Genomic DNA, 27,978 nt, shown 5'->3' with positions numbered 1-27,978 from the left:
AAATAACAAGTTAGCAACCACTTATTTTGTTCTCTTTTTTTTTTTTAATTGCTTCTGTGAACATTTTAATTATCCAACTTTGTTCTCTTTCTTTATTTTATTTTTCAAAGAAAATCAATTAGTCGTTATCTCTCGCTTTGTAACATTCTCGGAATGCCCCTTGTTGTTCTCCACTTGTGGGATTACGTACATTGGGTATGTTGTTGTTTGTGGTTGCTGTCATTTGATACTGTAATTACCGTAAGAATTTTCTAGCAATGAAATTTATCAAGAATAACTTGCGAAATCAAATGGGCCATAAATTTTTAGGCGGGTGTGCAGTGATGATGTTAAAAAGAAAATTGTTGCACTCATTCATCGGAAAAAAATTATATACTCGTCAACATTTGAACAACCTTACCAAAATTTTTGGCTCCGCCACTGCTTGAACTAACAGCAGAAGGTCCTAATCATCAACTTCCAGAAGACTCTTGAAACAGTAAGTTACCAAGAGATACCATCCAGCAATAAAAAGAAAAAAGCCCAATATCATAACCACATACGGCCATGCAAGCATTAAAACTCCGAAGCAAAGCATCACAATGAAAGGCACAAATGATCTTAAGATTGCTGAGCCGTTGACCCACTGCCCCTTGAACAGTATAAGAATTCCAACATTAACCATATTCCAATTCAATGACCATTTATACGATAGCCGGTTCAGGCAATGAGCGAAGAATGAGAGGCCATTGCAAGTGAAAAGGTTGAAATTTCTGTACTCAAAGTTGCGCGTAGAAAGTTGAACAGCATCATCCCAACTTACTCCTGGCCCAAATTCAGCATGTTTGTGATGCTGGTTGCATGTGTGTCCAGCAAGGGTGGTGCGAGGAAAACAGTACTGTTTAAGCATAAACAAAGTTGATAAAAAAAACCTGTTTGTAGATTTTTACGAGCCATAGGGATGCTACTGCCAGCGCACGATTTAACACTTCTGGGATAATTACACTTTCGGACCGCTCAATAGAATAATAGCCAGCATATATATAGGATTTGTATATTAAGTATAAATGCGTATAATATACATATTCCATCCACAAAATATACATATAATATACATGATCAGTGTATAGGTTTTGTATATCTAGGCTAGCGCCCGTAAATTAATTTCGACCGCCGGGCCAAAAATGAAAAAAGCCTCAAGTTTTCTTGCTTCATTCGCTTTCGGGGGATGGGTGGGACTTTGGAACCTAAGTTAATCGGACTCTTCGAAAGTGTTGTCGCACCCGTGTCGGATCCTCCAAAAATACACTACTTTTGAAGGATCCGACAAACACCTGACGACATTTTAGGTGAGCCCGAGTAACTTAGTTTGGAACAATAAAAGCAGCCATGGGCATATACCTGCTGTCTATCTAGCTGATAGTATCTGGCTGCATCCCCGTAAATGAGACTACCAACATGAATCTTGCTGGCTCTAGAAAACTCAACAATAGTACCATCCTCCCTGCATATGGCAACATGCCCGACAAAAGGTGCAAGCCAAGAAACCACAGGGAGAGGAGCCCCAACAAGGCAACAAGGGAATTTTTCTGTCTTTGGATCAATTTCGTCTAGTGGCCTTGAAACATTGTTTCTTTGCAAAGCATTATCCCTTTCAACCACAGATCTAGGATTTACATCCATCATTGGAGATCTTCTTCGAAGCGTATTGCTATGTACAATTTCACCGTTCCTAGCATTTCAAACTCAATTCACAGCTTCTAGCATAGTGGCTAATTCCCTGCAGAATAGAAAAAGGAATATCATCTCATTACACCATCTCAGGCAAAGACTGGAGCTAAATTTTTAACGCTAAAGGCTAAGCCTGGAGAGCGGTCACTATTAACAATGGAGACTCAGCTGTTAAAATTCACAAAAGGCATGATGATTCAAAATACAGCCCTAAGCTAAAAAGTGTAAGAAAGTGAACAAAAGAATTACTCGACGCAGAGAACAAATAATATGAACATTTCCTACTTAGCAGCTCCGACTCAGGAGCATAGCCACTTCTTACAGTCCAAAAAACCAGAATAAGAGCTCAAGCTACATGAAACATATATATATATATATAATCTCAAATAACAGCAATTAAGAAAAACACATTATTTAGAAAGCTTCTACATATACTACACATACACTTTATTCTGACTTTCAACATTCTTTTAAGTTCAATATCCAAATATGACTTAATTTCAAAGATAAAATGGATTCAATTGACCACAATGTTTCACAATAAGATATTAGGAGACACGTCAAGAATAGTTATTGGAACACCGAAGAGGTAGCAACTTCTAAGGTTTCTTAGACTGATGGCAAGAGACAATTGCTACAGGGTTAATGTACCTCAGAAAATCTTACCATAGTTGTAACCGAGCCAAGACAAGCTTTAAGCTGCTTGAGCTTAGCTTACTGCAGCTCAACTCAACTAACTTCATGATTCGTAGACCTAATATTCATATACATGTTCCACTGGGTGCATTACAAATTACAGCATATGAACTATAGCAATATTTTATGTCATTTTGACCCTTTAGTTTTACATATATGCATAAATATCCCTTTATAGATGCAGGATATCAAATGCGCACCGCTACCTATAAGTTTTCCTCTTCACTCTATCGGCTGACAGACTTATCTTTCTCTTTTTTCCCCCTAACAAACACATATATCCTATCAGTTTCAACCCTTGGGTCATGTCCTAGGTGATTCAAAACTCATCTGCTTCCAACTAGAAACACTGCAAATCTAGAAAAAAGTACCACCAGTATTTCTTAACACCTTGAAAGTAACGTCAAGCTGTAGCTTGAAGTCCCCAGTTGGTAGTCGATAATATCACTAAATCAGCTAAAAGAGCCAGATTCGCAGAGGCCAATTGCATTCAGGCATCAATGATGCATCGGATAAGACTTGGTATTACAGCAGTTAAAGCTCCAGCAGTGTCGCAGTTCCTTTACCCATTTTATGTCACAATGAAAAACATTAATTTATGCACTAGAAGTTCACAAATTCTTTAGTCTACTGATAGAAGCTTGAGGTGAAAACATATCAATGAGCATAAAGGTTATTGGGCTTAGAGTTTTTATTTTCTTCTAGATAATAGTAGTAATTTATAAGAAGAAATCAAATTATTAGTATGTCAAGTGAAAGTAACCTCGCTAGTAAAGAAAGTATTATATAGAAGCAGGTGAATTAACTCAAGAAACACCAGCTCCAACACCCAAAAAAAAGGAAGAGAAAAAATCAAGATGCTTTGAAGATAGATATAGTTCTACTCAGAAGATTAAGATGAATTGTATTTTTCTATTTTACTTTCGGTGTAAAGAGAAATTCACAGATGACTCACTGTAGTTTTGAAGTTCTCGGATACTTGTAGGAAGAATCAAGGACACGCGGTTTTTGCTTTTTGAGTTGTAAATATGACACCTAGCACTGTCTTTTTGTTGATTGTATTTAAAACATTGGTTACCTTAAAAAAGGAGGCCTCAGGCTTGGTAACTCATACACTATGCTTATTCAAAAATGATGCAACCAAACAGAACAAACATTTGACTCGCATGGCTTGATTTCCAGTCATATCTACAGTCGCAGATTGGGAAGTGAGTAAGATGCAATATTTCTGTAATAAAGGCAGTTTCCAAAATCTAAGGGGAAGAAGTAGAGAATTGTAACTTACAGTACCATCTGGCGCTGCTAATCATGTTTGAAGTTTGCCCTTATCAAAAGAGAGTAGAGAGAAAATTGCAGTCGTATCAATTAACATTCCTTGTCTTAATTGGATAAATATTACTCCTGGATAACTTAATGTTTACTACTTTTATTTCTTTTAAAAATAAAAATAAAAAAACAAGATACATTTGTATATAGGCATGACTTGCACAATGGAAAAAAGAAGAATGGGTGTGAATGAAATCTATAAAATAAGGTACATTTATTGCACGACTTGACACATTCATTAAGTTGGTACCGATCAGTGCCCTGTTGACTTCCTTATACAAGCTCAGAGTGGTGAAACTACTTGTGCCTAAAATCTAATATGGAAAAATCAGCATTAATGAAAAAACCTTAACTAATTATATTTTTTAAGAGCTAAATGTCTTAATCCTTTGAACATAGGGAAAAACCTTTTGGAGCTCTATTTATGATCACAGATAGGGGAATTACATGGGTAAAAGATTCATGAGGAGACCGTTCAAGATTCATGAAAAATTAAAGTTGAGGAGTTCCTACAGAAAATAGGACATCTCAATAAGAAAGGGAGGAATAGACAAGATCATATGGAGGGTGTCGAGAATAATTATTCCAATGAGATGATAGTATCATACTACATGGACTATTGGAATGGAGTATGGTTCTTTTGGGTTATAGCTGATGGTTGTTTCTCAATTCAATCTCTACTACAAAATCGGACGTGAGAGTTCCTTCTTATCGATCTCCTTGCAAATATTCAAAAAGTTTTAATTTGAATTAAATAGAATAGTAAATCCTAAAAAAAGTACTTATTAAGTAATACGTTGATGTGGGACTCTTTGAGATTCATTCAATCTCCAATAGGTTTTTTTCCTTGTTAATAATGCAGGATGTTATGTAAACGGTTGTTAACATAAGGAGGCAACAAATCATTACAAGTTGGTGTTATAGTGAAGATGACCTATTGCTTTGTAGCATCATATCACAATTATGATACATTTGTATCGGAATGGACAAATTAAGATTATCTCCAAACTTGGTTCACTTACCATGTTTGGTTTAGAAAAGAAAATTTCCAGCCATTTTAGGTAAAGATCATCATGTTATGAAATTGAAGCTTTTATAAACCTTTGAAAATAAAAGAGCATTTATGACATTCTTGATACCAATCTTGTAAATGGATGATCCTATCGTAAATAAAGTGAACAGTTTATACTAAACTAAATCATCTTTGTTTGGGCGTAGTTAAGAAACTTTCTGGTGGACCTAACGTCGACATTTATTAGGTAACAAAGTAGGCTCTAAGAGCCTGTTTGGATTGGCTTATTTAAGGTGCTTTTAAGCCAGTAAAAAAGTGTTTTAAACACTTGTTCTTTAGCCAAAAGTCATAGAATTCCCTTAACTTACAAACCACAAGCCCATCCAGGCTCTAAGGCACCTTATTGGACTTGTATGACTACTTTTCAATCAGAACCAAACCAGTACGCAACATTAAAATGGCTCTGCTATTAAGTTGAGAAAAGAGTTTTGGACCTAATCCAACTCTCTAATGTAATTGCTTTGCCAGAGGTTATCCACTAAGTAACTGAATAACAAAATACTCAGCCAGGTTTGAGCCTCTGTCAGGGATGGGCTTATATTTTAGACAAGTACCCAAAAATTTTACTAGAATTGGTGGGGTGCGCCAGGCCCGTGCAGTAGTGCAACGCATGGGCGACACTTGAGAGCCCAGATAGCAAGCTATCTTAATGGACTCTCCCCCTTAAAAAATTGAGTTAATATCGTGTGGGCCGATGACCCACATATCAGATATTAAACTGATAAGAACAGATACTACACTTGATCTTAGCCAAAAGGCCGAGAAAGGTATGCTTTAGCTAGGTCTTGGGCCTTCGCTTTTATAGCAGTTCTCTGCTGTCCTCATATTAGCCTCCTTTGATGTGGGACAATTGGACACTATAAGAACGAATCAGTTCTTCTCTTTCTAGTGTAAAACATAAACAATGCTTCTGAGACATGTAAAGATAAAGTTTGAAATCTGAAAGTTACTCGTAGTTAAAATATTAATCTATAATTAAGAGCAAAGGATTCCAAAACAACTACTCCTTAAAAGCTGTTACAGAAATCGAAGAGAATCAAGATGTAACTAGCAACTGTGTTTTTCAAGAAATTGGCTTTGCAGAACTAAGCTAGTGTTTGGCCATAGATTTTGTGAAACTTGAAAGAAAGAGTTTTTAAAGTTGTGCTGAAAAATAATTTTTGGAACTTGAAGTCGTGTTTGGATATGCATTTTATTTGGAAAAGCTTGAAGTCAAAATTTTTTTCAAAACTTGATCAAATTCCATGGACAAACAATGTTTCCAAAAAAAAAAAGGAAAAAGAACTTCCAAAATCTATGGCCAAAAGGGAGCTTAACTTCCAGAAAGACAAAATATGCAGTTGAATCGGCATTGGCAGTAACATAAGGGGCAAAAAACAACTAAAAAAGATCCATGGCTACCTTAATTTATCTTCTCGGCAAACCAAGGCCCAATATTCAGAACACGAGTAAATGCAGGCGACAATTTTGTTTTGTCCCTTTCTCTTTCGGTTTTGCTCTTTTGCTTGTCAAGAACAACAACCGAAAGGCTGTGAAGAGATGCATGAATATATGGCATCATTGTTTTGCTGTTTATTGTATATGTCACGCGGCGGAGAAGGATAATTTCATGATGGTTTTGAGTCAAAAACAAAATTGGTTTTCAGTATTCCAGCAAACAACTCCTTCTTCTTCCTTTTATGTGTGGGTGAAGTATTGGGTCATTCGCACAAAGACCCCTATTTGAGGTGGTTTTAATTTTTTTCTCAAATTCGTGGTCTTTAATTTTTGCCTACTTTCAATAAGTTTAGATTTCGATGTTAAGATTTACATTTTAGCTTAGGCATATATATAATTACATACACACAAGTTATATCGAAAAAGGTAAAACTTTTAATACTGAATATAATCTAAAAATTACTACACAACTTATGTCGCATAACTTAATTTTTATAAACCCGTGCCGAACGAGGCAAAAGTTTAGGTTTCAAGGATAAAAATGTTACAAAACTTGTGACGAGCAAAGCAGGTGTGAATATTTTCATTAAATGAGCAGAAGGGACAAAAATTAAAGATTGAGGGCCAAAAATTAAATGTCAATGTGTTTGAAAGGAATCCGTGCAAAAAGATGTGAAGTATTTTCTAACAATAACCACTTCATATTCAGGTTTAAACTATAAACTTTTAATTAAAAGTGAACGAGTATTTACCGTTCTAACATAACCTTTATTAGTGATTTATGTCAAGTTTGAACAAGATGTCATTGAAGTTACAAGAGAAATAAAGCCAATTAGGATTGATCTTTGAGATATTAATATTTGGAAGTGCGAGAATTGAATTAACTTTCTGTAATTTTCGTATCAATATAATAAATTCACATGTGGTAGATTGTGTTGACTAGTTAAAATACTTGATTTTATAATTACAAACGAGTTTTACTGTTTCACACTAATAATGTACTTTTTTAAAAAGATTAGTTAAGGTGCTGAACAATGACAGTTAATTGTTCCACTTGATATGATATATTTGTTTTTTGAGGAGAAATTAAGTTCTTTAAATTAACATACAAGTCGTGTTGTCAATCATGCGTGATACAAGTTGCAGTTGTCGATTGCGTATATAAGTCGCATCTACCAATCATGGTTAATTGCGACATAGAAGTCGTGTCTATCAATTACTGATTTACGAGTTGCATTTGTCAATTGTGATTTACAAGTTCAATTTGACGATTACATATAATTCGCAATTTTATTTTCGAATTACAATCGCATTTGATATTTTCGACTTACATCACATTTGTTATAAATTAAGAGAAGTTTTAGTTTCTTGTTTATCCATATAGCGCGTAGTAACTAGCTTTCAAAATATGAATTTTATTGTTACTCGCTTTCTTCATGTGTTCTGTATTAAAGTGAAAAGGGATTGCCACCTAATAGGAATATCTTTGCAATAGAGGATATTGACATCTTAAATCAAACTATTGCTTCATACATGACAATGATATTTGTTATCTTTCACTCATACTTCGACCCACGGCCACTCTTCTATAGATAAAACTCTTTCATATTTCTTTGACTAAAAATGGCCAGAAGAGAAAGACTTCCTCTTTAGGGTACTCTTGAAAATAATTTCGGTTTGATAGTAAAAACAAAAAAAGTAATTAACCCGAAATGTCTAAAATAAGCATTATTTGATTGTTACAAAAAAATTGAAAAACATTTTTTCCAAAAAAATTAGTTCCTTAAAAATGAACAAAATGACTTTTCTAGTGTAGAAACAGAAATACTGCTATATTATATGTTATTGGATTTGAAGCAACAAGCATCCGTTATCGTCCAGCGGTTAGGATATCTGGCTTTCACCCAGGAGACCCGGGTTCGATTCCCGGTAACGGAATTTCTTTTTGTTTGCCTTTTCCCTTCTCAAATTGTTTTGCTCAATTGACACTCTTTGTTTAATTGATTACTCTTGCGTAACTTTCTTTTCAATTCCATTTTTTTTTCTTCCTCCAAGTACAATATGAGAAAATAAAATTCATGCAGAAACAGTGAAATTTAGCCGATTTGTCCCTTTATGTTGTTATTTTGCCATGTCACTATATCTATTCTACCTGATGATGAATTCAGAATGCTTGTGTTGATATTTGGTTATAAAGAAAAAGGATGAGTTCACAAGTGATAATTTTTTTTTATTATATTTAACTACGTATAGAAATCCAACACAGAAGAGTAAATAAATTGTGGTCTCTTTAAAGATTCAAACATGTATTCAATTTGTTCGATCTGATCAAATATTGAGTTTATAAATTTTCTAATGCGCTTAAATTTTCTTTTCTCAAGTGGCATATTCCACCTCTTTTCCGCTTTCTTAAAAGGGAAAGCTACACTTTGATCCGTCACCAAAAAATAATTAGAATCGCTAGCCAGGGGCGAATCCAGGTATAAAAAATGAATCAGGTGAACATATGGTCACCTAACTAAATTTGGTATATTATGTATATAATTTGTAAAATGTTAAATATTAACTAAAGGAACACATGCTCTAACTAGCCTATATGGAGCACTGGCTAAGTGCTTACTTTATTCCCTTAAGGTTGTGGGATCAAACCCTATTAAATGCACTTTTGCATCTTTTTTTTTTAAAAAAAAAAAAATTCCAAGATGAACTCATCCTCTTGAAATTCTGGATTTGCCTATGCCGCTAGCCATATATGTAAAATATTATATATACAAAAATTATACATTTTCCGGCTATTATTTTGATGAGCGACCATACAATGTAACGGAAAAGGGCAAAAAATACTCCTAACATATGGAAAATGGCTTACAAATACCCTTCATCCATCTATTGATCTAAAAATATGTCAACCTTTTTTTTTTTTTTTGGCTCAACAATACTCAAACTAACATCCTAAACCTGATAACTTTTTCAATTTCAAAATGTCACATATCGAGTATTATTTGATTTAAAAATTAAATCCACGCACTTTTAAACCTAAACCCGCTCACCCGTGTACTTTAGTGTGTCTTTCCAACTACTTAATCTAGCCACATCTTGGAACTTACTGCCATATATGTTTAGTGTGTCTTCCCAACTACTTATTTCAGAAGCACTTGTAATAGAAGCAGACACCCTTGCAAACTCCCCATATAACTTGCTGCATTTTTTCGTCATCTTTTGTTTCTCGTGAGGACAAATCTTACTCAGGGGCGGATTTAGTGTGCTATATTGGGGTTCTCAGGAACCGCCATACATTTGCGTGGTTTCTGTATTTGTATTGAAAAATCTAGTATATATATAACAAATACGAATTGGGAACCCATTAACAAAGTGTGCTATTAGTTCAGTGGTAGAAAAATAACTTTTTAAGCTATGTTTTAAGGGTTCGAATCCCCTTGGTCACCATGTATCATTTTTTTTATTTTTTAACTTGAGATGGGTGGGAACCCCGAACTTTAAATCCTATAATCGCCTCTGATCTTACTGTTCACTTTGTACATTATATGAAGTTTTCTTTGTCTTGATTCATGTATACAACTGTTGCATGCAGCTCGGGCAAGAGCGGAAACAAACTATCGTTGATTGTTAATTTGGAAGAGAAGAAATAGAGAAATAAGCAAAGCAACAAGTGTCCTGATCTGAAATTGTTCACTGTGCTGTGCTAGCTGTTTATTGTCTTTTTCCTTTTGAATTGTTAGTCTATAATATTATATATTAGCTTGTGTACTGCCAACTGGCTAAAATTTAATTTGCTATCGTAATTTTTTTTTTGGACATGAGATCAAGGGTGACCGAAAATATGTTATCGAACTGATTCTTGATTTAACTGAACCATCATGTTTATAGTGTCATTGCACCTGTGATAAAGAAAACTTTGTGATGTGTCACGTTTTGTACTTGATTAAATGTACGTACATCAACAAGAACTCACCATGCCGACATGTGGTGCCCTTATTTGCACTAGAGAAAGGTTTTGTAAGATTTTATTTTTCCTATTGAGGGGCAAATAAGGAGTGACTACTGACTAGGATGAATGCTTGTTACTTAATGAGAAACTTTTTTTTTTTTTTGACTTAATACATAGTCCGCCTCTTAAACTTGTCAGGATATTTCAATAGACACTTGAACTAAACTTCGCTTCAATTGAGCACCTCAACTTCTAAGAAAATGTTATAATTAGTCACTTTCATTTCAAATTTTAGAAAAACTTTTTCGTGTATATCCATTCGTCTAATAGGTAGTTAAGTTAGTCACATAAAATATGTCATCTCCTTTATTTACATGCAAATGCATGGGGTTTCACAGCTTATTGAGGCAACTGCGTATAATTAAAGGAGATGACATAATTTATGTGGTTAACTTAACTACTTAATAGATGAAGAACACACTAAAAAAAAAATTGAATCGAAAATGTCTAATTGAAATACTTTATTAGAAGCCAAAGTGTTCAACTGAAACAAGGCTTAGTTTGAGCGTGAAATATCGACTATGTATTAAGCAAAATAAAAAATTAACAAGCATTCATCCTGCTCACTCCCTATTTGCCTCCCAAAAGGAAAAAAAAAAAAGAATCTTACAAAAACCTTTGTCTATGAGATGACTAATTGCGATTCATCGATTAATATTCAGTCCGATATACCAGTTGACGATAATACTCGCATAAATTTTCTTGTTAATTAACTATATTAACACAGTAATATAATGTCTTCTAGTAAATACGCAATGCAAATCCGATCTTCATTTTTTTTTTTTCCTTTCAAAAGTTTTTGTTTTAAAAAGAGGAAAAGGGTGGAACGTGTCGCTTCAACAAAATAATAATAATAATAATAATTCGCTGAATTCGAGTTTCATGATTATTTTAATTATCACAATGATAATATTATAACCTTTTTATGCAAAATAAAATGGCATGATTTTAGTGTATAAAGACATAGTAATAATTATAGATCACTTATGAAATTAGGCGGCCATCAAAATGTGGCGGGAAGCGAACGAACGTGTGAGAAAATTCTGATCCACTCAAAGGGAACCAGACCCCCCCACCCACAAGGCCACAACGTACCAAAATTGAACCAAATTTTAAAAATTTTGGCTAAATATCAAAAGAATGGCTACTCTTTGTCTGTGTTCATCTTCTTCAGTTAAACCCACTTTGATTCATTCTTTCCCAGCAAATGCAAATCTATCATCACAACAACTACTACTTTCTAATTCTCCCAGAAAAAGAGCATTATTCAATAATTTACCTGTCAATTATGTACCAGAATCATTGAAATGGAGGACAAGGGTTTCCTTCTTTCCGTTCTTCTCGACAAAAAGCAAAGACACTGAGAGCCTTAAGTTGGAGCTTCTCGAAGCAATAGCACCTCTTGATCGCGGTGCTGAGGCAACTCCTGAAGACCAAAAGCTTGTTGATCAGGTGAGTCACCTTGTTTAATAACATCTTTTTATTGAATTCTTTGTGTCGGATGTTGTTGGAGTTGAAATTTGTTATTTAGGACTTAATTGCAAGTAGATAAATAAAGTGCGTCCACTTGCTACAATTCAATATGCTATTGTAGAAGCCTACAAGTCAGGGTTTTTGCGTTCAGTCTTGCTACTCAACCCTTGTGCTTGGCTCGGAAAAGACTCCGGTCACAGGTGAGGGTCCAGAAAATGTTTTCCTGTTTTCCCATATTTCATTGGTCAAAATGTTTTCGAAAACATTTTATCCAGTTCCTTAGAAATGAGGAAAATGACTTCTCTAGTAAAAGTAGGGAAAACAAGTTCCATACGTGACATTCCAAGCTCATTGTTCCACCCACCCAACTCCCACCCATTGACCATTCCACCCCACCCCAATAGTGTTTTGCTAGATTACCTATAAATACTCTTGGGATAATATTTTTTCGCTTAATTACCGAACACTAGAAAATAAGCAAGAATCTCACTTGTTTACTAAGAAAACATTATTCTAGGGAAATATTTTCCTTCATACCAAACACACCCAAAAATAAAGCTTCTTATTCTGACAATTTAAGCTTAGATGAATTGGTTAGCACAATTCATTAACAAACATGATTAGTATTATGCTCAGACGAATCCCCGATTTTATTATGTATTGTGGACAGAATGAATGCAATGAGTTTAATTTGTGAAGTTGTTTTTGATATCTCATTCGACTTTAGCAAATTGAATTTGGGGTGGGGGAATTTCTGGTTGATAGAGAGAAGCCTTTTGGTTCCTATTTTGGAACTGGTGCATGACCAGCCTAATTTGTATGCAGATTGCAAGTAAACTTGAGGCAGCTAATAAAGTGAAGGAGCCCCTGAAGTCAAGCTTATTGAATGGAAAATGGGAGCTCTTGTACACCACATCTCAATCAATTCTGCAGACCAAGGTCCGCTCGCATCTTATCTTTCTTATGCACATTTCCAGAAGCTAACTCATTTGTCATCTCTTTTCTCGAGGGAGCAGATTGTGTGTTTTAGATTCATATAAGTAGTAAAACTAAAACTCTAGGGTGTAAATAGAAAGGGCAAATATATAGGTAGTTAAATCGCTTCTACCCTTTTGTTCTTTTGTCATAATTTATTGGCTTTCCCTTATCTTCTTCTGGCTAGACTTAATGAAATAGCGAATTAATGATGTCTATTAATGATTGAGATGTGGTGTACAAGAGCTCCCATTATTGTTTTAGGTATAATCAGAAGCAAGTTTTATCAGTTCCTATTATTGTTTTAGGTCTAATCAGAAGCAAGTTTAGATCTCCCTTTCTCCTCTATTGTTCAGTTCTAGTTTAAACAATGTTACTATTTGTTTTTAGCATGCTGTAACCTAAGTACATCGGTGTTTAGCCTCAAGAAATAGGGTAGATCCTCCAATGGATGTGAAGAACTTTGATTGACTTGCATTTCCACTTTCCTTCTCCTCCAACTTCTTAAATTACAGTGGAATATTACTTGGTTCAGTATTAAGAAGGGCTTCTATTTTGTGGTGCTTCCTCCACTTTCTGCATTTATAATCAAAATGATATGGTTGATTGGATGATTTTAATTATCATACTGGTTTTCTGTGCTTGATAATCTTTCAATACACTCGTTGCTTTCAGTTTGCTCCATTATTAATGAATATTTATCATGCTCTTCTGGTTAAATCTTCTGATGATCAAACAAGGAACAAAAGAATGCTTCCATGCTTCAAATATCAAGCATAATAAGTGCTGTTTTCTATTTTCAGTGACGTCACATAGGTTGCCTTTAATATTTTTCCTTTCTTCCTTTGGGAGTGTTGGATGATTGATTCCTCTTCTCTTTTCCTTCTATTTTGTAAATGCTGGTTTTACATCAAACTTATCAATTTGTTTTCTCAACTGCAACCATCAACATTATGCTACAGAAGTAGTCTAAAGTGATATATGACAACAAACTTCTAGAAAGGAAATTTGAAGAGGGCAGCAACTTATGCTGAACTTATGACCAGTATTCTGTTGTGTAATTTCTTTGTTTGATGTGCTTCATTCCTAACTGTTGTGACAACGCTTTTGTTCGTTTATTATTGTGGCAGAGGCCCAAATTCTTGAGAGCCAATGGAAAAATTTACCAGGCTATCAATGCAGATACATTGAGGGCTCAGAATATTGAAACATGGCCATTTTTCAATCAGGTTCCTTCTTGATCTCATAGAGAAATGTCAAAGAATCTCCAGTCTTTCTTTTTCTGCGGTGAAATATATTTAAAAAAGGGTTATTCCCTGTTAATTATAGAAAGAAAATGTTATATTTTGATTTTGCAATAAAGTTGAAGTCAGTTTTCTAATGTATCTGCAGGCCACTGCCGATTTAGTTCCTCTTAATGCACGGAGAGTTGCTGTAAAATTTGACTCTTTCAAGATAGCTAGTGTGGTAGGTAACCTTCATTTTGGCAAGGAAATTAATTAGCCTGCATTCTATTGTATTACTACTCTTTACCTATCTCTCTGTCTACTGTTTGCTTCAAGGCAATGGGCAAGAAACATTAGACAAAATACATAAAGCTTACTTGTTACTTTTCTTGGATCAATCTTTCTTGTGGTTCGTAGATACCCATAAAAAGCCGTGGAAGTGGTCGTGGTCAACTTGAAATCACATACCTGGATGAAGAACTAAGGTAAAGAAAAAGAACCCACTATTTTCCATTGTGTCAACGCCATGCTCTCTCTTCTCTTATTAGCCATAAATTTGCTCTTTGCTTTTCTTTGGCATGTGAGCAGTGAACTATGATACATCTGGAGGCTAAATGGACAACCACACTGTTAAATAAAAGCAATATATTTTAAATGGAAACACTGATGTTTAGTCGATATTATTATGTTAAAGTTAAATATGGTCCTCTACATGACTTCTCCGCATCCTCTCTCAAACATGGTCCCTCTTCACATTACGATGAGTGGGAGATTGGGATAGCAAGTATCAAAATCGTATGACATTCTAAAAAGTAAAAATGTTTATTCATTGCCTTATATTTCTGGTTTATTTGTCATCTAATTCCTTGTCATGTTTAATTTTGTTTTTTCATGCAACATCATTTTTTTACAGGATATCAAGGGGCAACCAAGGAAACCTGTTTATTCTAAGAATGGTGGATCCATCATATAGAGTCCCTAATTAGGGCATGGTTCCTGTGGATAGTGATTGTCTCATTCGCTATTAGACCATTTCAGTTGGATTGCAGTGTTAGAAGTAGTTCTCCGAAGTATTTCAGCTCAATGCTGGAAACATGATATACATCTGAACTGTACAAGCTTCAGCAAATCTCCGGTCAGCAATTATAGAGATATGCTTAATGCTACAAATATCAGCATAGTCCAAGCGAGCTTGCTTGGCGTCTTTACAGGGCTATGATCGGCCATCATAATAGCAAATAAACATATTCCTTGTAGTTAGATCAAGCAAGAAGTTTTGGAACGATATCTACTAAAAACACTATTAGGGATTTAATTTCAATCCTTCCTTTATTTTCTTTCTATTGAATATGATTTAACACTCTTATTACGTACTTGATTATTAGTCTCTTCCTAAAAGAAAAGTTCAAACCACAATCTGTTTCCATGAATATGAAAAAACCAAATGCCTCAAGAACCCTTTTCCTTCTCTGTTTGCTAGAGTAATCAGCAGCAAAAGAGTATGTTTGTTTCAGTGAAGCTTTTATAAACCTTTGAAAATAAAAGAGCATTTATGACATTCTTGATACCAATCTTGTAAATGGATGATCCTATCCTAAATAAAGTGAACAGTTTAAACTAAACTAAATCATCTTTGTTTGGGCGTAGTTAAGAAACTTTATGGTGGACCTAACGTCGACATTTATTAGGTAACAAAGTAGGCTCTAAGAGCCTGTTTGGATTGGCTTATTTAAGGTGCTTTTAAGCCAGTAACAAGTGTTTTAAACACTTGTTCTTTAGCCAAAAGTCATAGAATTCCCTTTAACTTATAAACCACAAGCCCATCCAGGCTCTAAGGCACCTTATTGGACTTGTATGACTACTTTTCAATCAGAACCAAATCAGTACGCAACATTAAGATGGCTCTGCTATTAAGTTGAGAAAAGTGTTTTGGACCTAATCCAACTCTCTCATGTGATTGCTTTGCCAGAGGTTATCCACTAATTACTGAATAACAAAATACTCAGCCAGGTTTGAGCCTCTGTTACGGATGGGCTTATATTAGACACGTACCCAAAAAATTGGACTAGAATTGGTGGGGTGCGCCAGGCCCGTGCAGTAGTGCAACGCATGGGCGACACTTGAGAGCCCAGATAGCAAGCTATCTTAATGGACTCTCCCCCTTAAAAAATTGAGTTAATATCGTGTGGGCCGATGACCCACATATCAGATATTAAACTGATAAGAACAGATACTACACTTGATCTTAGCCAAAAGGCCGAGAAAGGTATGCTTTAGCGAGGTCTTGGGCCTTCGCTTTTATAGCAGTTCTCTGTTGTCTTCATATTAGCCTCCTTTGATGTGGGACAATTGGACACTATAAGAAAGAATCAGTTCTTCTCTTTCTAGTGTAAAACATAAACAATGCTTCTGAGACATGTAAAAATAAAGTTTGAAATCTGAAAGTTACTCGTAGTTAAAATATTAATCTATAATTAAGAGCAAAGGATTCCAAAACAACTACTCCTTAAAAGCTGTTACAGAAGTCGAAGAGAATCAAGATGTAACTAGCAACTGTGTTTTTCATTCAGTTGGACTGCATGTTCCCATTTTTTTTTTTCAAAAATCTTAATACTTGATCAACAATGATAACCCAATAATTCCCTGTTGTGTATCCTTTCATTTTCTAAGTTGCACACTTGTCGTTCATATATAAGCTTTTATCTCGCAATCTGTAGATAGTGAGCAGAAATTAGATAGATCATCTGTATGTGTCTACGTTACATTACAAGTGTACATTTAGTGTGACTACGTCCATAAACATGTGAAACCATGCCTACATTCACATATTTCACATCTCTTCTTAAAGAGCTAAGTGTTATGATCTTGCAAACTCTGTTCAATATCTCCCCCAATGCTTCTAAAGTGAACTTGTATCATTCATGTGATTTTCTCGCCTCTTCTACCAACTTCACAGCACACTTGCACAAATTATCATACCTGTGGACTGGATTCTTGGTGTTAATAAAATTCCAATCATAGTCAAGAGCATAGCTACAGTGAACGCCCTTTCTCCAGCTTGAAAGAATGTACTGAGGTGGGATAACCTCAAAACCGTTCCGACTTAGAACACACAATGCATGCCTGCACAGGAAACCTTCCAGGTTGAATAAACCACAAGCACAAGGAACCTTGGCAACAGCTGTATTAAAAATAACCTCATAATCTCTTGCTTCATTCGCATTCTCAACTTCATGTTCCTTAATGATGTAAATTACGATTGACCCATCAATACCTACTTGTCTTTTGCTTAAACATGATAACGTTCCCTCTATTTCGATTTGAAATTTATCAAATATTTGTTTGGTGTAGATTTTAGATATAGCTTCATTTCAAAATAAAATCTTGATTTCAACATACAACTTGGATTCCTCGATTTGGCTCAAAGAAAGGTGAAAAAGGAAGGCAGTAAGCAGTGGCAACAAGCATAAACAACAACAAGATAATAGTCTAGAAAACTAACAGCGGAAAAGGGCCAAGACTACCCTCAAACTATTCGAAATAGAGCAGATATACCCTCCGTTTGATTTTGGTACCAAAAGAGCTCTTGCCGTTTAACAAAAAGACCACAAATACCCTCGCTTTTAATAGATTGCCACGAAGGCTGACTAGGCAGACTGACTGGGTAAAAATGCTGACATGGTTGTCCACCTAGGCAGTCCAACGTGCTTAAAAACCCTCAGCTTTTAATCAACGCTTTCTTGTCCAAGTTAGTACCCTAATTTTAGAAAAAAACTAAGAATATAACAATCGAGGCTAAAGAAACAAGAAGTAGTACAGCCAAACCTCTCTACAATGGCAGCGTTTGTCCGGAAATTTCATGGCTGCTATAGTGAGGTGCTGTTATGTATGTATATTGACATTTGATGTTCAGATTTCATTTAGATATTATAAACAAAAGTGTGCAAACAATTATTTTTATATCCTTTTTTATGTTATAAACGAAAACAATTTTAAAATCTCAATTGTTTTTCATATCTCATTACTTAAAAAATTGAAAAGACTAATAAATTACTAATAATTCTATAATTAGTTGTATCATATCGGTAAATAATTAAAATCTAAGGAACATATGCATTTAAAATTAATTGAGAATTTAAATATTTCAAGTTTGACGTATGAATTATTCAATTATAGGTTATTTCGTAAATTTCAGTCTCTCATTGATAATATAACGCTTGAATTGACGAATAATTTTGTCCAAACTTTCAGCAAAATGAATTCAATAGCTTTCACTGGAAAGTTATTTAAGGGTTTAACAGTTGATTATTCTGTTATGTCCATGACATTAATGATGATTACCATATTTATTTGTATACATAATAGATTTCTTACTAAATATAATTATAATTTTGCCCCTCATATTTGCGATCTTTAAATTTTACCCCTCATATTTGTGGTCTTTAAGTTTTGCCCTTAGCTTGGATACCTGAGGTTCTGGGTTCGAACCCCCGCTCAGGCATAAAATAAAAAAATAATTTCGCAAGGCAGGGCTGGAGGGAGTGTATGCCGGATCCGGCATAAAGTCCTTAAGGAAAAACTAAAGTTATGCCGGAGGGGGCATAACTTTTCCTCAAGGCATAGTTTTAGTTATGCCTTATGGGGCAAAACTTTTCCATAAGGAACTATGCCTTATGGGGCATACTTTTAATTAAGGCATAACCAAAAGTATGACTCATAAGGAAGAATTTTTCCTTAAGGCAAACTTTTAGTGTTGCCTTAATGAAAAGTTCTGCCTTGTGGGGCATACTTTTAGTTAAGGCATAACTAAAAGTACGTCTCATAAGGCGGAACTTTTTCTTAAGGCATAATTAAAAGTTTGCCTTGAAAAGTTAAAAATAAATAAATATATGTGTCAAAGCAAAGTCTGCCCCCTCCGGCATAGCTTTAGTTTTTCCTTAAGGATTGTATGCCGGATCCGACATAAAGTTCTTAAGGAAAAACTAAAGTTATGTCGGAGGGGGCATAACTTTTCCTCAAGGCATAGTTTTAGTTATGCCTTACGGGGCAAAACTTTTCCATAAGGAACTATACCTTATGGGCAGACTTTTACTTAAGGCATAACCAAAAATATGCCTCATAAGGCAGAATTTTTCTTTAAGGCAAACTTTTAGTGTTGCCTTATTGAAAAGTTCCGCCTTATAGGGCATACTTTTAGTTATATTTTATGGGGTACACTTTTAGTTAAGGCATAACTAAAAGTATACCTCATAAGGCGGAACTTTTTCTTAAGGCATAATTAAAAGTTTGCCTTGAAAAGTAAATATATATATATATATATATATATATATATATATATATATATATATATATATATGTCTCAAAGCAAAGTCTGTCCCCTCCGGCATAACTTTAGTTTTTCCTTAAGGATTGTATGCCGGATCCGGCATACACTCCCCCCAGTCCTGCCTTGCGAAATTATTTTTTTATTTTATGCCTGAGCGGGGATTCGAACCCAGAACCTCAGGTATCCAAGCGAAGGGCAAAACTTAATGAACACAAATATGAAGGGCAAAATTTAAAGACCACCCCAAAAGAAGAGCAATCCGTGCAAAAAAATGGCAATAGAAATCTAAGAATGCGAAAATACAAGAATAATACTAATACACCGAGAATGGAAAAGAAAAACGCCCGACTATCTACTCTAATTCTTGACCTCCACAACCTCCTACGAAGGACTAAATTGATTACCTTTTCTACACATCGAGGACTATTTCAAGAGAAAATTAAACTATGTTAATTGGGGTAACAATACTACCAAAATTGACCCTTTTTTTTTAATTCTTACAAAAATTAACCCAAACTTTTCTCTTTCTGCCTTTGTATATATTGATATATGTTGTTATAAGTGTGTATATGTTTGTATATTTTTTATAATATAAATTTTGAGCTATTTTTTTATAATATAGGTGACCAACTTATATATTTCTAAAAAATTTCACATGGCATATACCGTAGACTAAAATTTGATCGTTTTCTCCATTTTTGACCCTTTTCCGTAAAAAGAATCTTGATTGAAACTAACTGACAATATTTGACAGAAAATTTATAAAACTTGCCGCGATAGACGGGTAAATGCAACAAATCTAAAATCCAAATGGTGTGGTGCAGAAATAGTTTCGTCCTATTTCATTCGGTTTCCCCGACAAAACCAACAAAGTTTCATGTCCCCAAACTCACAAATCTACAGAACACACGAAAAACAGTTGCACTGCGTCGTCGTCACAAACATGTACTACGTTGTTTTACATATAAATTCCAAAAAACAGTACACAAAAGCAGCAGCATCTACGTATGGACGAAAACTACGCAAACACACATGAAACGCTTTACCCTCCAACAAACATCTTCATCTCCTTCTTCCTCAAGACCTAACAAATCAATGACTTCTTCACTTGCTTCCTTTTTCCTCTCAAACCCTCGTCCTTTTCGTCCTCCCCAAAACCCTAATTCCAACCCCCATCTCGTTTTCCCACTTCGCACCCTCAATTTCTCTTCCAAATCTACCCCACCCCCACCTAACCCCGATTCAAAACCACCCACCATTCAAGAACCACCGTTCCCACCTCCTCCTCCTACGGCGGCGCGTGAGAAGAAATCATTCGCGGTGGCGACTGGGGAGCTATTTCTTGGGATTGCTTCACGAGTATTGAGGCGTGGGAATAATATAGTTAATGGATGGAATGAGGAGCCGACACGTGTGACTATGTTTAAGGAGGATGATGACGATGAAGAGAGTAGTGAATCGTATTTCTTGAAAAGGAGGAAAGAAGGGATAGCGACAGTGGTTGAGGACCCGGTTCAACCTGAAGTTGTGTGGGAGCAAACTGAGAAGGATTTGGAAGCCGAGAAGAGGTTAAAAAAAGTGACTAGTCCTGGATTTAGTTTCTCTGCTGCTGGGCTTTTGTTTCCGTATCATCTTGGTGTTGCTAAGCTTCTAATTGAGAAAGGTTATATCAAGGTTTGATATGTTCTGGTTTTACTTTATTTAGTATTGGGTTGTTGAAGATTGTTGCTTTTATGTTTTATTGGTTCTGCAGTTGATCAAGTAAACTGTTCTAAAAAGAAAAGTATTTCCTGACCCCTAACAGTTTTTTTCTTCGCGTTGACTTGTATATCTTGCATGATGATCAGGAAGAGTTTACATGATAATTTGATTTTATGTAGAGCTTGATTGTTGGTTTCAACCTGTGTCAGGGGTGTTAGGATGATTAGATTGTGAGCCTGAGCGTTTGTGAGTTTAGAGTGAGGACTTTGCTTGAGGAAAAGCAAAGGTTCACGTGTGCGATTGTGATCGGTGTCTAAAAGTACATATTTTAGATACATTCTGTCATATTTGTTAATCTTTTCTTGTGTTTAAGTTTTGTTTGACCAATTTATGCTTGATATGTGTATTTTTTGTGTATAGGATATGATTTGATGGAAAGCCGACGATGACATTTTTTTCTTGGGGGAAGGGGTGGGGGTGGGGGGGGGGGGTTGATCTAGATGAGTGATTCACGATTTTGTCGTAGTTGAGCTCCTTTGAATACGAAAAAATGTTGCTTGTGCTCCTTACCCATTGTATATTTTTGGTTAGTCAAGTGATAGCCTGAATAGAACAAAATGGATATAGAGGATTCATATTAGGGACAACAACTATTCGGGAGTAAGACGTAGTTGAAAGCTTTTATATAAGAACTTAACAGTAGTATCTTGATATAAATTTCCCGGATTTGAATATGGATGACTGAGTGATAGATTATCCAAGCTGAACTGAGTTTGGATAGCTCACTTCATGTTGCAGTGCTCTTTGGAGGAACTTGAGGATTTGGGGACATGGATGTTAACCCCGGGACATTACTTAGGACAGATGAACAAATGGACAAGTATTTTCTACATCTGTTAGATGTTGTTGACCTTATGACGATCATGACATCTGGAGTTTGGGCCTAATGTTTGTTGTTATGATGATGCTGCATGATGTGTATTTGTAAGAAAGGGAATTGACTAAAGTTACCCTTTTCAAAAAAAAAAAAAAAAAGAGAGAGAGAGAGAGAGAGAAAAGAAAGGGAGTTGACTAAAATAATGGGCAGAAAAATCTCGATCGTCGATTTGCTAAACAAAGGGAATAAGCAATGTGTCAATCAATCTCTGCTTTGCGAGTACTATGCTCTTTATTCAAATTTGGTTCATCTAATAATTTTGACAATTTAAGTTTCTATGGACCTTTTTGTTTGCCTTTTTTTAGGCAAGTTTTTTGTTGAGCTTTTGTCCTGACTATTCAAGCAGCTTGTTTTGCTAATATGCTTTCAGAGAGAGAGGATTAATGTCAAGAAGTTAACAAACTTGTATACTGGGAAATTAACCACTGGTGGGAAGGTGTTGCTTGAATGTTCTTTGTGGTTGGAAATTAACCACTGGTGGGAGGGTGTTGCTTGAATGTTCTTTGTGGTTACAATTAGAAGTACAAAGATGTCTTTTCACAGTCCGACATATTTCTTCTTTCCCAGGAGACAACACCACTAGCTGGTTCATCTGCCGGTGCCATTGTCTGTGCAGTGGTTGCTTCTGGTGCCAGTATGCAAGAGGCTCTAGATGCTACTAAAATATTAGCTCAAGATTGTCGGCTCAAAGGGACAGCATTTCGCTTAGGGGTAAGTGTCATGACAGAATTCCTTAATTGTGCAAGCTATAAAAATCATATTCATTCGTAATGTGATAATTGATATGGTTGTTTTCAGTCTAATTATAAACAGGTTTAAGCTATAAATCATAGTCTTCTGTAAACTGAATAGATTAAGTGAAAATTTTGATGTGTTTGGCTCAATCAAAGTTGAATTGGGTATATAAGAGTAAAAAGCTTAAATTGACAGGTGTATAGCAATTTTAATCATGACTTGATTTGTCCACATAAAATTGTAATCTCTTATTTGGGAAGAGATTGCAGATGTTTTCACCGGAAAATAATTTAACGTGTTTAAATGCTCATTTTGTGTCATTGAGATCTTCTAGAGTATTGTTCTTGAGGACTAGTATGTAGCTTTTTGGTATTTAAATGTTAAAGCATCTAAAAATATCATTTTTTTTCCAGGCTGTTCTTAGAGAAGTTCTTGAGAAATTTCTTCCTGATGATGCTCATATTAGGTGTAATGGAAGAGTTCGTGGTAAGTGTAGACGAACTTTTGTACATGCTAGCTGATTTTTTGAAGCTCTTCTGAAATATAATATGGTTTCCCTGAGTTGATAATGATGTAGTCACTTCATCCCAGTTGCTGTTACACAGATACTTTGGAGGCCCAGAGGCTTATTGGTTGATCAGTTTGATTCTAAGGAGGATCTTATCAATGCTGTCTTCACTTCTTCTTTTATCCCCGGGTACACATTCTTTCTGGCATTATTAGCCTTCTCTTTTACTTGCACTGTATTCTAAACCTTGAAAGTATCATGAATCACAGATATCTTGCTCCACGACCGGCCACGTTTTTCAGGAATAGACTGTGTATTGATGGGGGGCTGACACTGTTTATGCCACCGACATCTGCTGCTCAAACGGTAACTTCTTAATAAATAGACTACACTGGACATATCCAGTCATGGCTATCTTGCTGTGTCATTTGCGGGTTGATTTTTCCATTGTATCTCCTGTGAATTGAAATAATTTTTGAAGAGGAAAAGCATTTCACAGTCACCTACTTACACTTCTAAGAAAAATGCTGCCTGTGACTTTGATGATTTTTATTTTTATTTTAAAAAGGGCTAAAACCTGGTCTATTCACTCTCTATATTGTAGAGAGTGACGCTTAGTCAATCCAACCCATTAAAAGATATTTATATGACCTTCTGTCATTTATTTAATTGACTTCAGGACATCTGTAGACATATTTAAAGCAAATCATCTGATAACTAGCTGTCAACTGAAGCCGTGTTCGCGGCTCTGGAAATTAGTTCGGAGTTGGTAATATACACATTATGCGCTACTGCAAATTAGTAATCTCTCTTGTTTATGAAGTATCTGAAATCAGAATGCATTGTCCCCGTCCTCGTGTTCTCCTAATGTAGCCTAAAACTAATAGCAGTAAATTTACAGATCTCCCTTGGTTGCTGATTACCTATAATTCTTAAGATTTTATCTGTATGTTTGATACGTAAACTACTTGTCTCTTTTGCACAAACTTAATTTCCTTCTTGGTTTTGTTCTTTCGCTTTGTGTGCCGATAAGCTGTATTTTCCCCATTCCTCATCTGTTACATCTTCCAGCATTTATTTGCAACAGCTTATGTTTTTTCATAATGGTGGTGTTAAGCCAGCTTGTGCGCGCACCTAGAATACTTAGTTCTGCAATAGAAACAACAATGATTTGTCAGGATATTGATTTCTGTTCATATGATTCCTGGAGGCAGTTAACAACTGATTGGTTGTATCCAGGTGCGCATTTGTGCTTTTCCAGCCAGTCGATTGGGCTTGCAGGGAATTGGTATAAGTCCTGACTGCAACCCTGAAAATAGGGCCACTCCCCGCCAGGTACTTGAACATCCTACAGCCAATCGCCAGGTTCTTCTAATGATGGACCAATTATAAGTTTTTTCTCATCTTTTTTGGCCACATTTGCAGCTTTTCAATTGGGCACTTGAGCCAGCAGAAGATGATATTCTTGATAAGCTCTTTGCGCTAGGTTATGCGGATGCAGCTGTGTGGGCCCTGGAGAACCCGGTCGGGGACTTACTTCAAGATGACAGTTCTTCCATAGGCAGCAGTCTGGCACATTAGCTTTATGACGATTGATTTAGTTCAAAGAGTGTATGAGATCGAGATGATACTACTACGTTGCAATAGTCGGCTCATGTAACCTGCAAATAAGAGAAGCCTTTAGGGCACGCTTCAACAATGATGGAGCTGTTGCCCTTAACAAGGAGCTGATACTGAGGAAGAACGAAGAGGGTCGGAAACTGGTGGTAGGTTAGCAGTAAGGTTTTGTATACATAGCATTGCTAAGTTGTAAATTATAAAGGGAGGGGTAACAAAAGGATGCACAGAAGAACAAAAAGAGCACATGATTTAGGATCTGTAGTACTATTGTTCTACATTTCCTATACCATTTACTGATGAAAAAAAGTAGAAGCAGCCCATTATTTTCTCTGATTATACAAACTCTAGTCATTGTAGACCTTTTCAGTTACAAATTGCTGTATAGAGACGAAGTTGGTGTCGTGAATATCCTATTTTGAAGTGGATAGTGTTGTTAAATACATATTTGCGATATCATCTTTAATATCAACAAGATTTATATCGTAATGTGAATGTGTCTGGTTCCTTTAATTTGCAAGATATGAGTTTATCTTTTGCTCGAAGATAACAACGGAAAATAGAGGATGTTCGTTAGTCCTTCAAAGGTCTATCGATCTATTCTATGACAATAGGATTAAAAAATTATCTCAAGTATATTAGGATTTGTAGCAGATAAAGTTCAAAGCTTTTAGATGTATTCAAAGCTTTTAGGTGTACCGTCTGTTGAAGGGAAAAAAGTAAGAATAAACTCCAAGGAGGATCTAAAGAGGGAAAAAAGGAAGTGGAGATGCGGGGTATCGATCCCCGTACCTCTCGCATGCTAAGCGAGCGCTCTACCATCTGAGCTACATCCCCTTTGTGACATGGGAAGTCCCAGTATATTTAATTATATTATCAGCCTAATTTTTGAAATAACAAATCGTTATGAATTGGCCAATTATAGTGCTTTCCTTCAGTAGTCTTATTTCTACCAAAAGTGATACTATTACAAGACAAGAACAATGACGCGTGCCATGACTTAATTGCTCTTGAGAAGAGATTCAGAAACGTGGAAAATGAACTACCCCAATCATTTGATTAAATAATATACCACATGTGAATTATATGAGCTGTATTTTCAAGTTTAGCAGTAGAAGATATTCAACCAGACAATTTTATTTATACTTTAAACAAAGACGCCATGTAAGTCATACTGAAATTAAGCTTGGAATGGAATCAGTGCCGGCTCAACAAGATGGGGCCTAAAGCCAAACTTCACGTAGAGGTTGTAATTTTTTTTATTTTTTTATTTTTAAGAAATGAAAGATTATCATATTTATACATATATTTTTATTTAAAGTTTACTTGCCTAGATTTTGTATATGTGAAGTAACTACTATTCCATAATCCACTTGTTCTAACAAATCCTTTTCAATTAGTAGTATATCTATCAAGGGCTCCTTTTTGAGATTTAATTAATTCTTCAAAAAATATTATTCTTTTTGGAATTAGAATATTTACAACTACATGCCCAGCGTAATCCGGGTTTGAGGAGGATAGTGTGTACGCAGACCTTATCCTATCTAGGAAGTAAGAGGTTGTTTCCCATTGACCATCGGCTCAAAAAAGCATATTAAAACAATACAAAATTAGAATATTTAATAATAAGAATAGCAAAAGCGGGGAATTAGAATTTAATAATACACACACATTTAATAATAAGAATTTATAAATATTTTTATCTATTTTTTTAGGAAAAATGGGGCCCTCAATAAATTGGGGTCCCAAGTCATTGATTTACCGGACTTATGGTGGAGCCGACCCTGAATGAAATGGAAGCTGCATTTTCAAATTTACTAAATCAACATAAATAAAATAAATGATAGTAATGACTTACATATAAACATAACCAAAAAATTATAAATAGCACAATCTATCAAATTTTATTTCTCTACCAATACAAGAGCAATGCTGTAATAATATAGAAATATCTTATATATTTCAAATTTTAATACATATAGATGTTACATTTATTTGCAGTTAAAATCATCTGAAAAAGCTAAACTTTAAACTTCCCAAACTCTGAAACCCGCCGAAATTTTCTTTCATGTGACGGTTTTCCATTTAGGCAAGCTTCCTAGGGACTTTAATTTGCCAGACAGATTTACTGTGAGATTATACCCAAAATTGGAAGTTGAGCCGTTGGGGGGACCGAGTTTGAGTTCGAGAACTTCAAGTCCTCATAAAACCAAAAAAAAAAAGTAGGTGAAAGGTTTTAATGATTTTCTTAACCGATTGAATCGTACCGTATCAAATTATTTTTTAGGTTTTTTTAATAAAATCAACAGTTTTTATATAAATTTATAACCGTATCGAATAATTATGTTGGTTTTTAATTTAGAAAAATGAACCGAAAAAAATCGAACCGTACCGAATACGTTTATATGTGTAAAATATACTATATATATTAAATTTAAATATAATAAAATATTAAAAATTTCGTCTTGAGTTCGGGATGATGAAAACGACTACAAGCCGGCAACATAATTAACACATAAAGTTTCTACGCTGAAACCTATTATGCTACTCCTAATAAAATTAAATTAGTTTTACCATCTCGAGTAGTAACTAGCTTGTAAGTTAGAAAGTATTCCAACATCTTGGATAGAAAGCTACAAAGTATTAGATATCTTTCTTATTATATGATTTTAAATTTATCTTATTGGATATTTAATCTTAGTAGATTCTGTTCTTGAGTCCCATCTTGATTGATTTTTTTCTCGTCGTGTGATCTAAATTATAAATTTTGTCTTTGCTTTACATTGCTTTACCCTATCGTAAAATAATAGAATCAATCTGTATTCTTGTCTTTTTTCATATTTTCTTGATTCATTACGCTTTAAATAGTAAAAATGTTTTTGCCAAAGTCCTTTAAAGTATGCATTATGCATGATATCCTGTCTTTAACTTTTACTAGTGACTATAACATGTTGTTCTTTTTCTAAAAAAAAATCGAAAATTGACCGAATCGTACCGATATTGAAAAGAAACCAAGATGATGGGACGGTTTCGAAAAATCTAATTTTGATTCTATAAAATCAAATAACCAAAAAATTGATATGATATAAATTTTATAAAATAACAGCTCGAACCGTACTATTAACCCACCTGCGCGAAATTATCTGTCCCCAAATGCAAAAATCCAACGATCTTTGACCTGCCAACTCAGCCAATAAAGCAGATCGTACGATCATTATTAATTACAATAA

The 27,978-nt window shown here is 35.0% G+C and overlaps 3 protein-coding genes and 4 non-coding genes across 8 annotated transcripts; 3 read left to right on the top strand and 4 right to left on the bottom strand.

Annotated features, from left to right (window-relative positions):
* Positions 1-429: 429 nt before the first annotated feature.
* Positions 430-6,543, bottom strand: LOC132598720 (protein REVERSION-TO-ETHYLENE SENSITIVITY1-like). Of its 2 annotated transcripts, XM_060311750.1 has the most exons (4): positions 3,692-6,199; positions 3,485-3,594; positions 1,381-1,759; positions 430-877 (listed from the first exon to the last, which is right to left on the bottom strand). In XM_060311750.1, the coding sequence occupies exons 3-4, from the start codon at positions 1,663-1,665 to the stop codon at positions 446-448; spliced, it is 717 nt and encodes a 238-aa protein (XP_060167733.1). In that variant the 5' UTR covers positions 1,666-1,759; positions 3,485-3,594; positions 3,692-6,199; the 3' UTR covers positions 430-445. The 2 variants fall into 2 exon arrangements, with proteins under 2 accessions (XP_060167733.1, XP_060167732.1); XM_060311749.1 differs by lacking the exons at positions 3,485-3,594; positions 3,692-6,199 and adding an exon at positions 6,206-6,543.
* On the bottom strand, positions 5,380-5,575 carry LOC132600890 (U2 spliceosomal RNA). Its single transcript, XR_009567359.1, has one exon. It is a non-coding gene; the product is annotated as a U2 spliceosomal RNA (small nuclear RNA).
* Positions 6,544-8,107: 1,564 nt separating the features above from the next.
* Positions 8,108-8,179, top strand: TRNAE-UUC (transfer RNA glutamic acid (anticodon UUC)). Its single transcript has one exon. It is a non-coding gene; the product is annotated as a tRNA-Glu (tRNA).
* Positions 8,180-11,273: 3,094 nt separating this feature from the next.
* On the top strand, positions 11,274-15,297 carry LOC132598719 (probable plastid-lipid-associated protein 4, chloroplastic). Its single transcript, XM_060311748.1, has 6 exons — positions 11,274-11,702; positions 12,549-12,662; positions 13,829-13,927; positions 14,091-14,165; positions 14,342-14,409; positions 14,838-15,297. The coding sequence occupies exons 1-6, from the start codon at positions 11,391-11,393 to the stop codon at positions 14,908-14,910; spliced, it is 741 nt and encodes a 246-aa protein (XP_060167731.1). The 5' UTR covers positions 11,274-11,390; the 3' UTR covers positions 14,911-15,297.
* Positions 15,298-15,998: 701 nt separating this feature from the next.
* LOC132600889 (U2 spliceosomal RNA) lies at positions 15,999-16,194 on the bottom strand. Its single transcript, XR_009567358.1, has one exon. It is a non-coding gene; the product is annotated as a U2 spliceosomal RNA (small nuclear RNA).
* A 3,848-nt stretch (positions 16,195-20,042) lies between these two features.
* Positions 20,043-25,237, top strand: LOC132598718 (uncharacterized). Its single transcript, XM_060311747.1, has 7 exons — positions 20,043-20,924; positions 22,456-22,599; positions 23,037-23,109; positions 23,215-23,320; positions 23,401-23,497; positions 24,371-24,466; positions 24,557-25,237. Exons 1-7 carry the CDS (start codon positions 20,061-20,063, stop codon positions 24,710-24,712), a joined length of 1,536 nt encoding a protein of 511 aa, XP_060167730.1. The 5' UTR covers positions 20,043-20,060; the 3' UTR covers positions 24,713-25,237.
* A 275-nt stretch (positions 25,238-25,512) lies between these two features.
* On the bottom strand, positions 25,513-25,585 carry TRNAA-AGC (transfer RNA alanine (anticodon AGC)). Its single transcript has one exon. It is a non-coding gene; the product is annotated as a tRNA-Ala (tRNA).
* Positions 25,586-27,978: the final 2,393 nt, after the last annotated feature.

Source organism: Lycium barbarum, chromosome 6 (genome assembly GCF_019175385.1).
Source record: "Lycium barbarum isolate Lr01 chromosome 6, ASM1917538v2, whole genome shotgun sequence".
NCBI lineage: Eukaryota > Viridiplantae > Streptophyta > Magnoliopsida > Solanales > Solanaceae > Lycium > Lycium barbarum.
The sequence above is the reverse complement of the archived record's forward strand: the minus strand, read 5'-3'. Positions and strand labels throughout refer to the sequence as shown.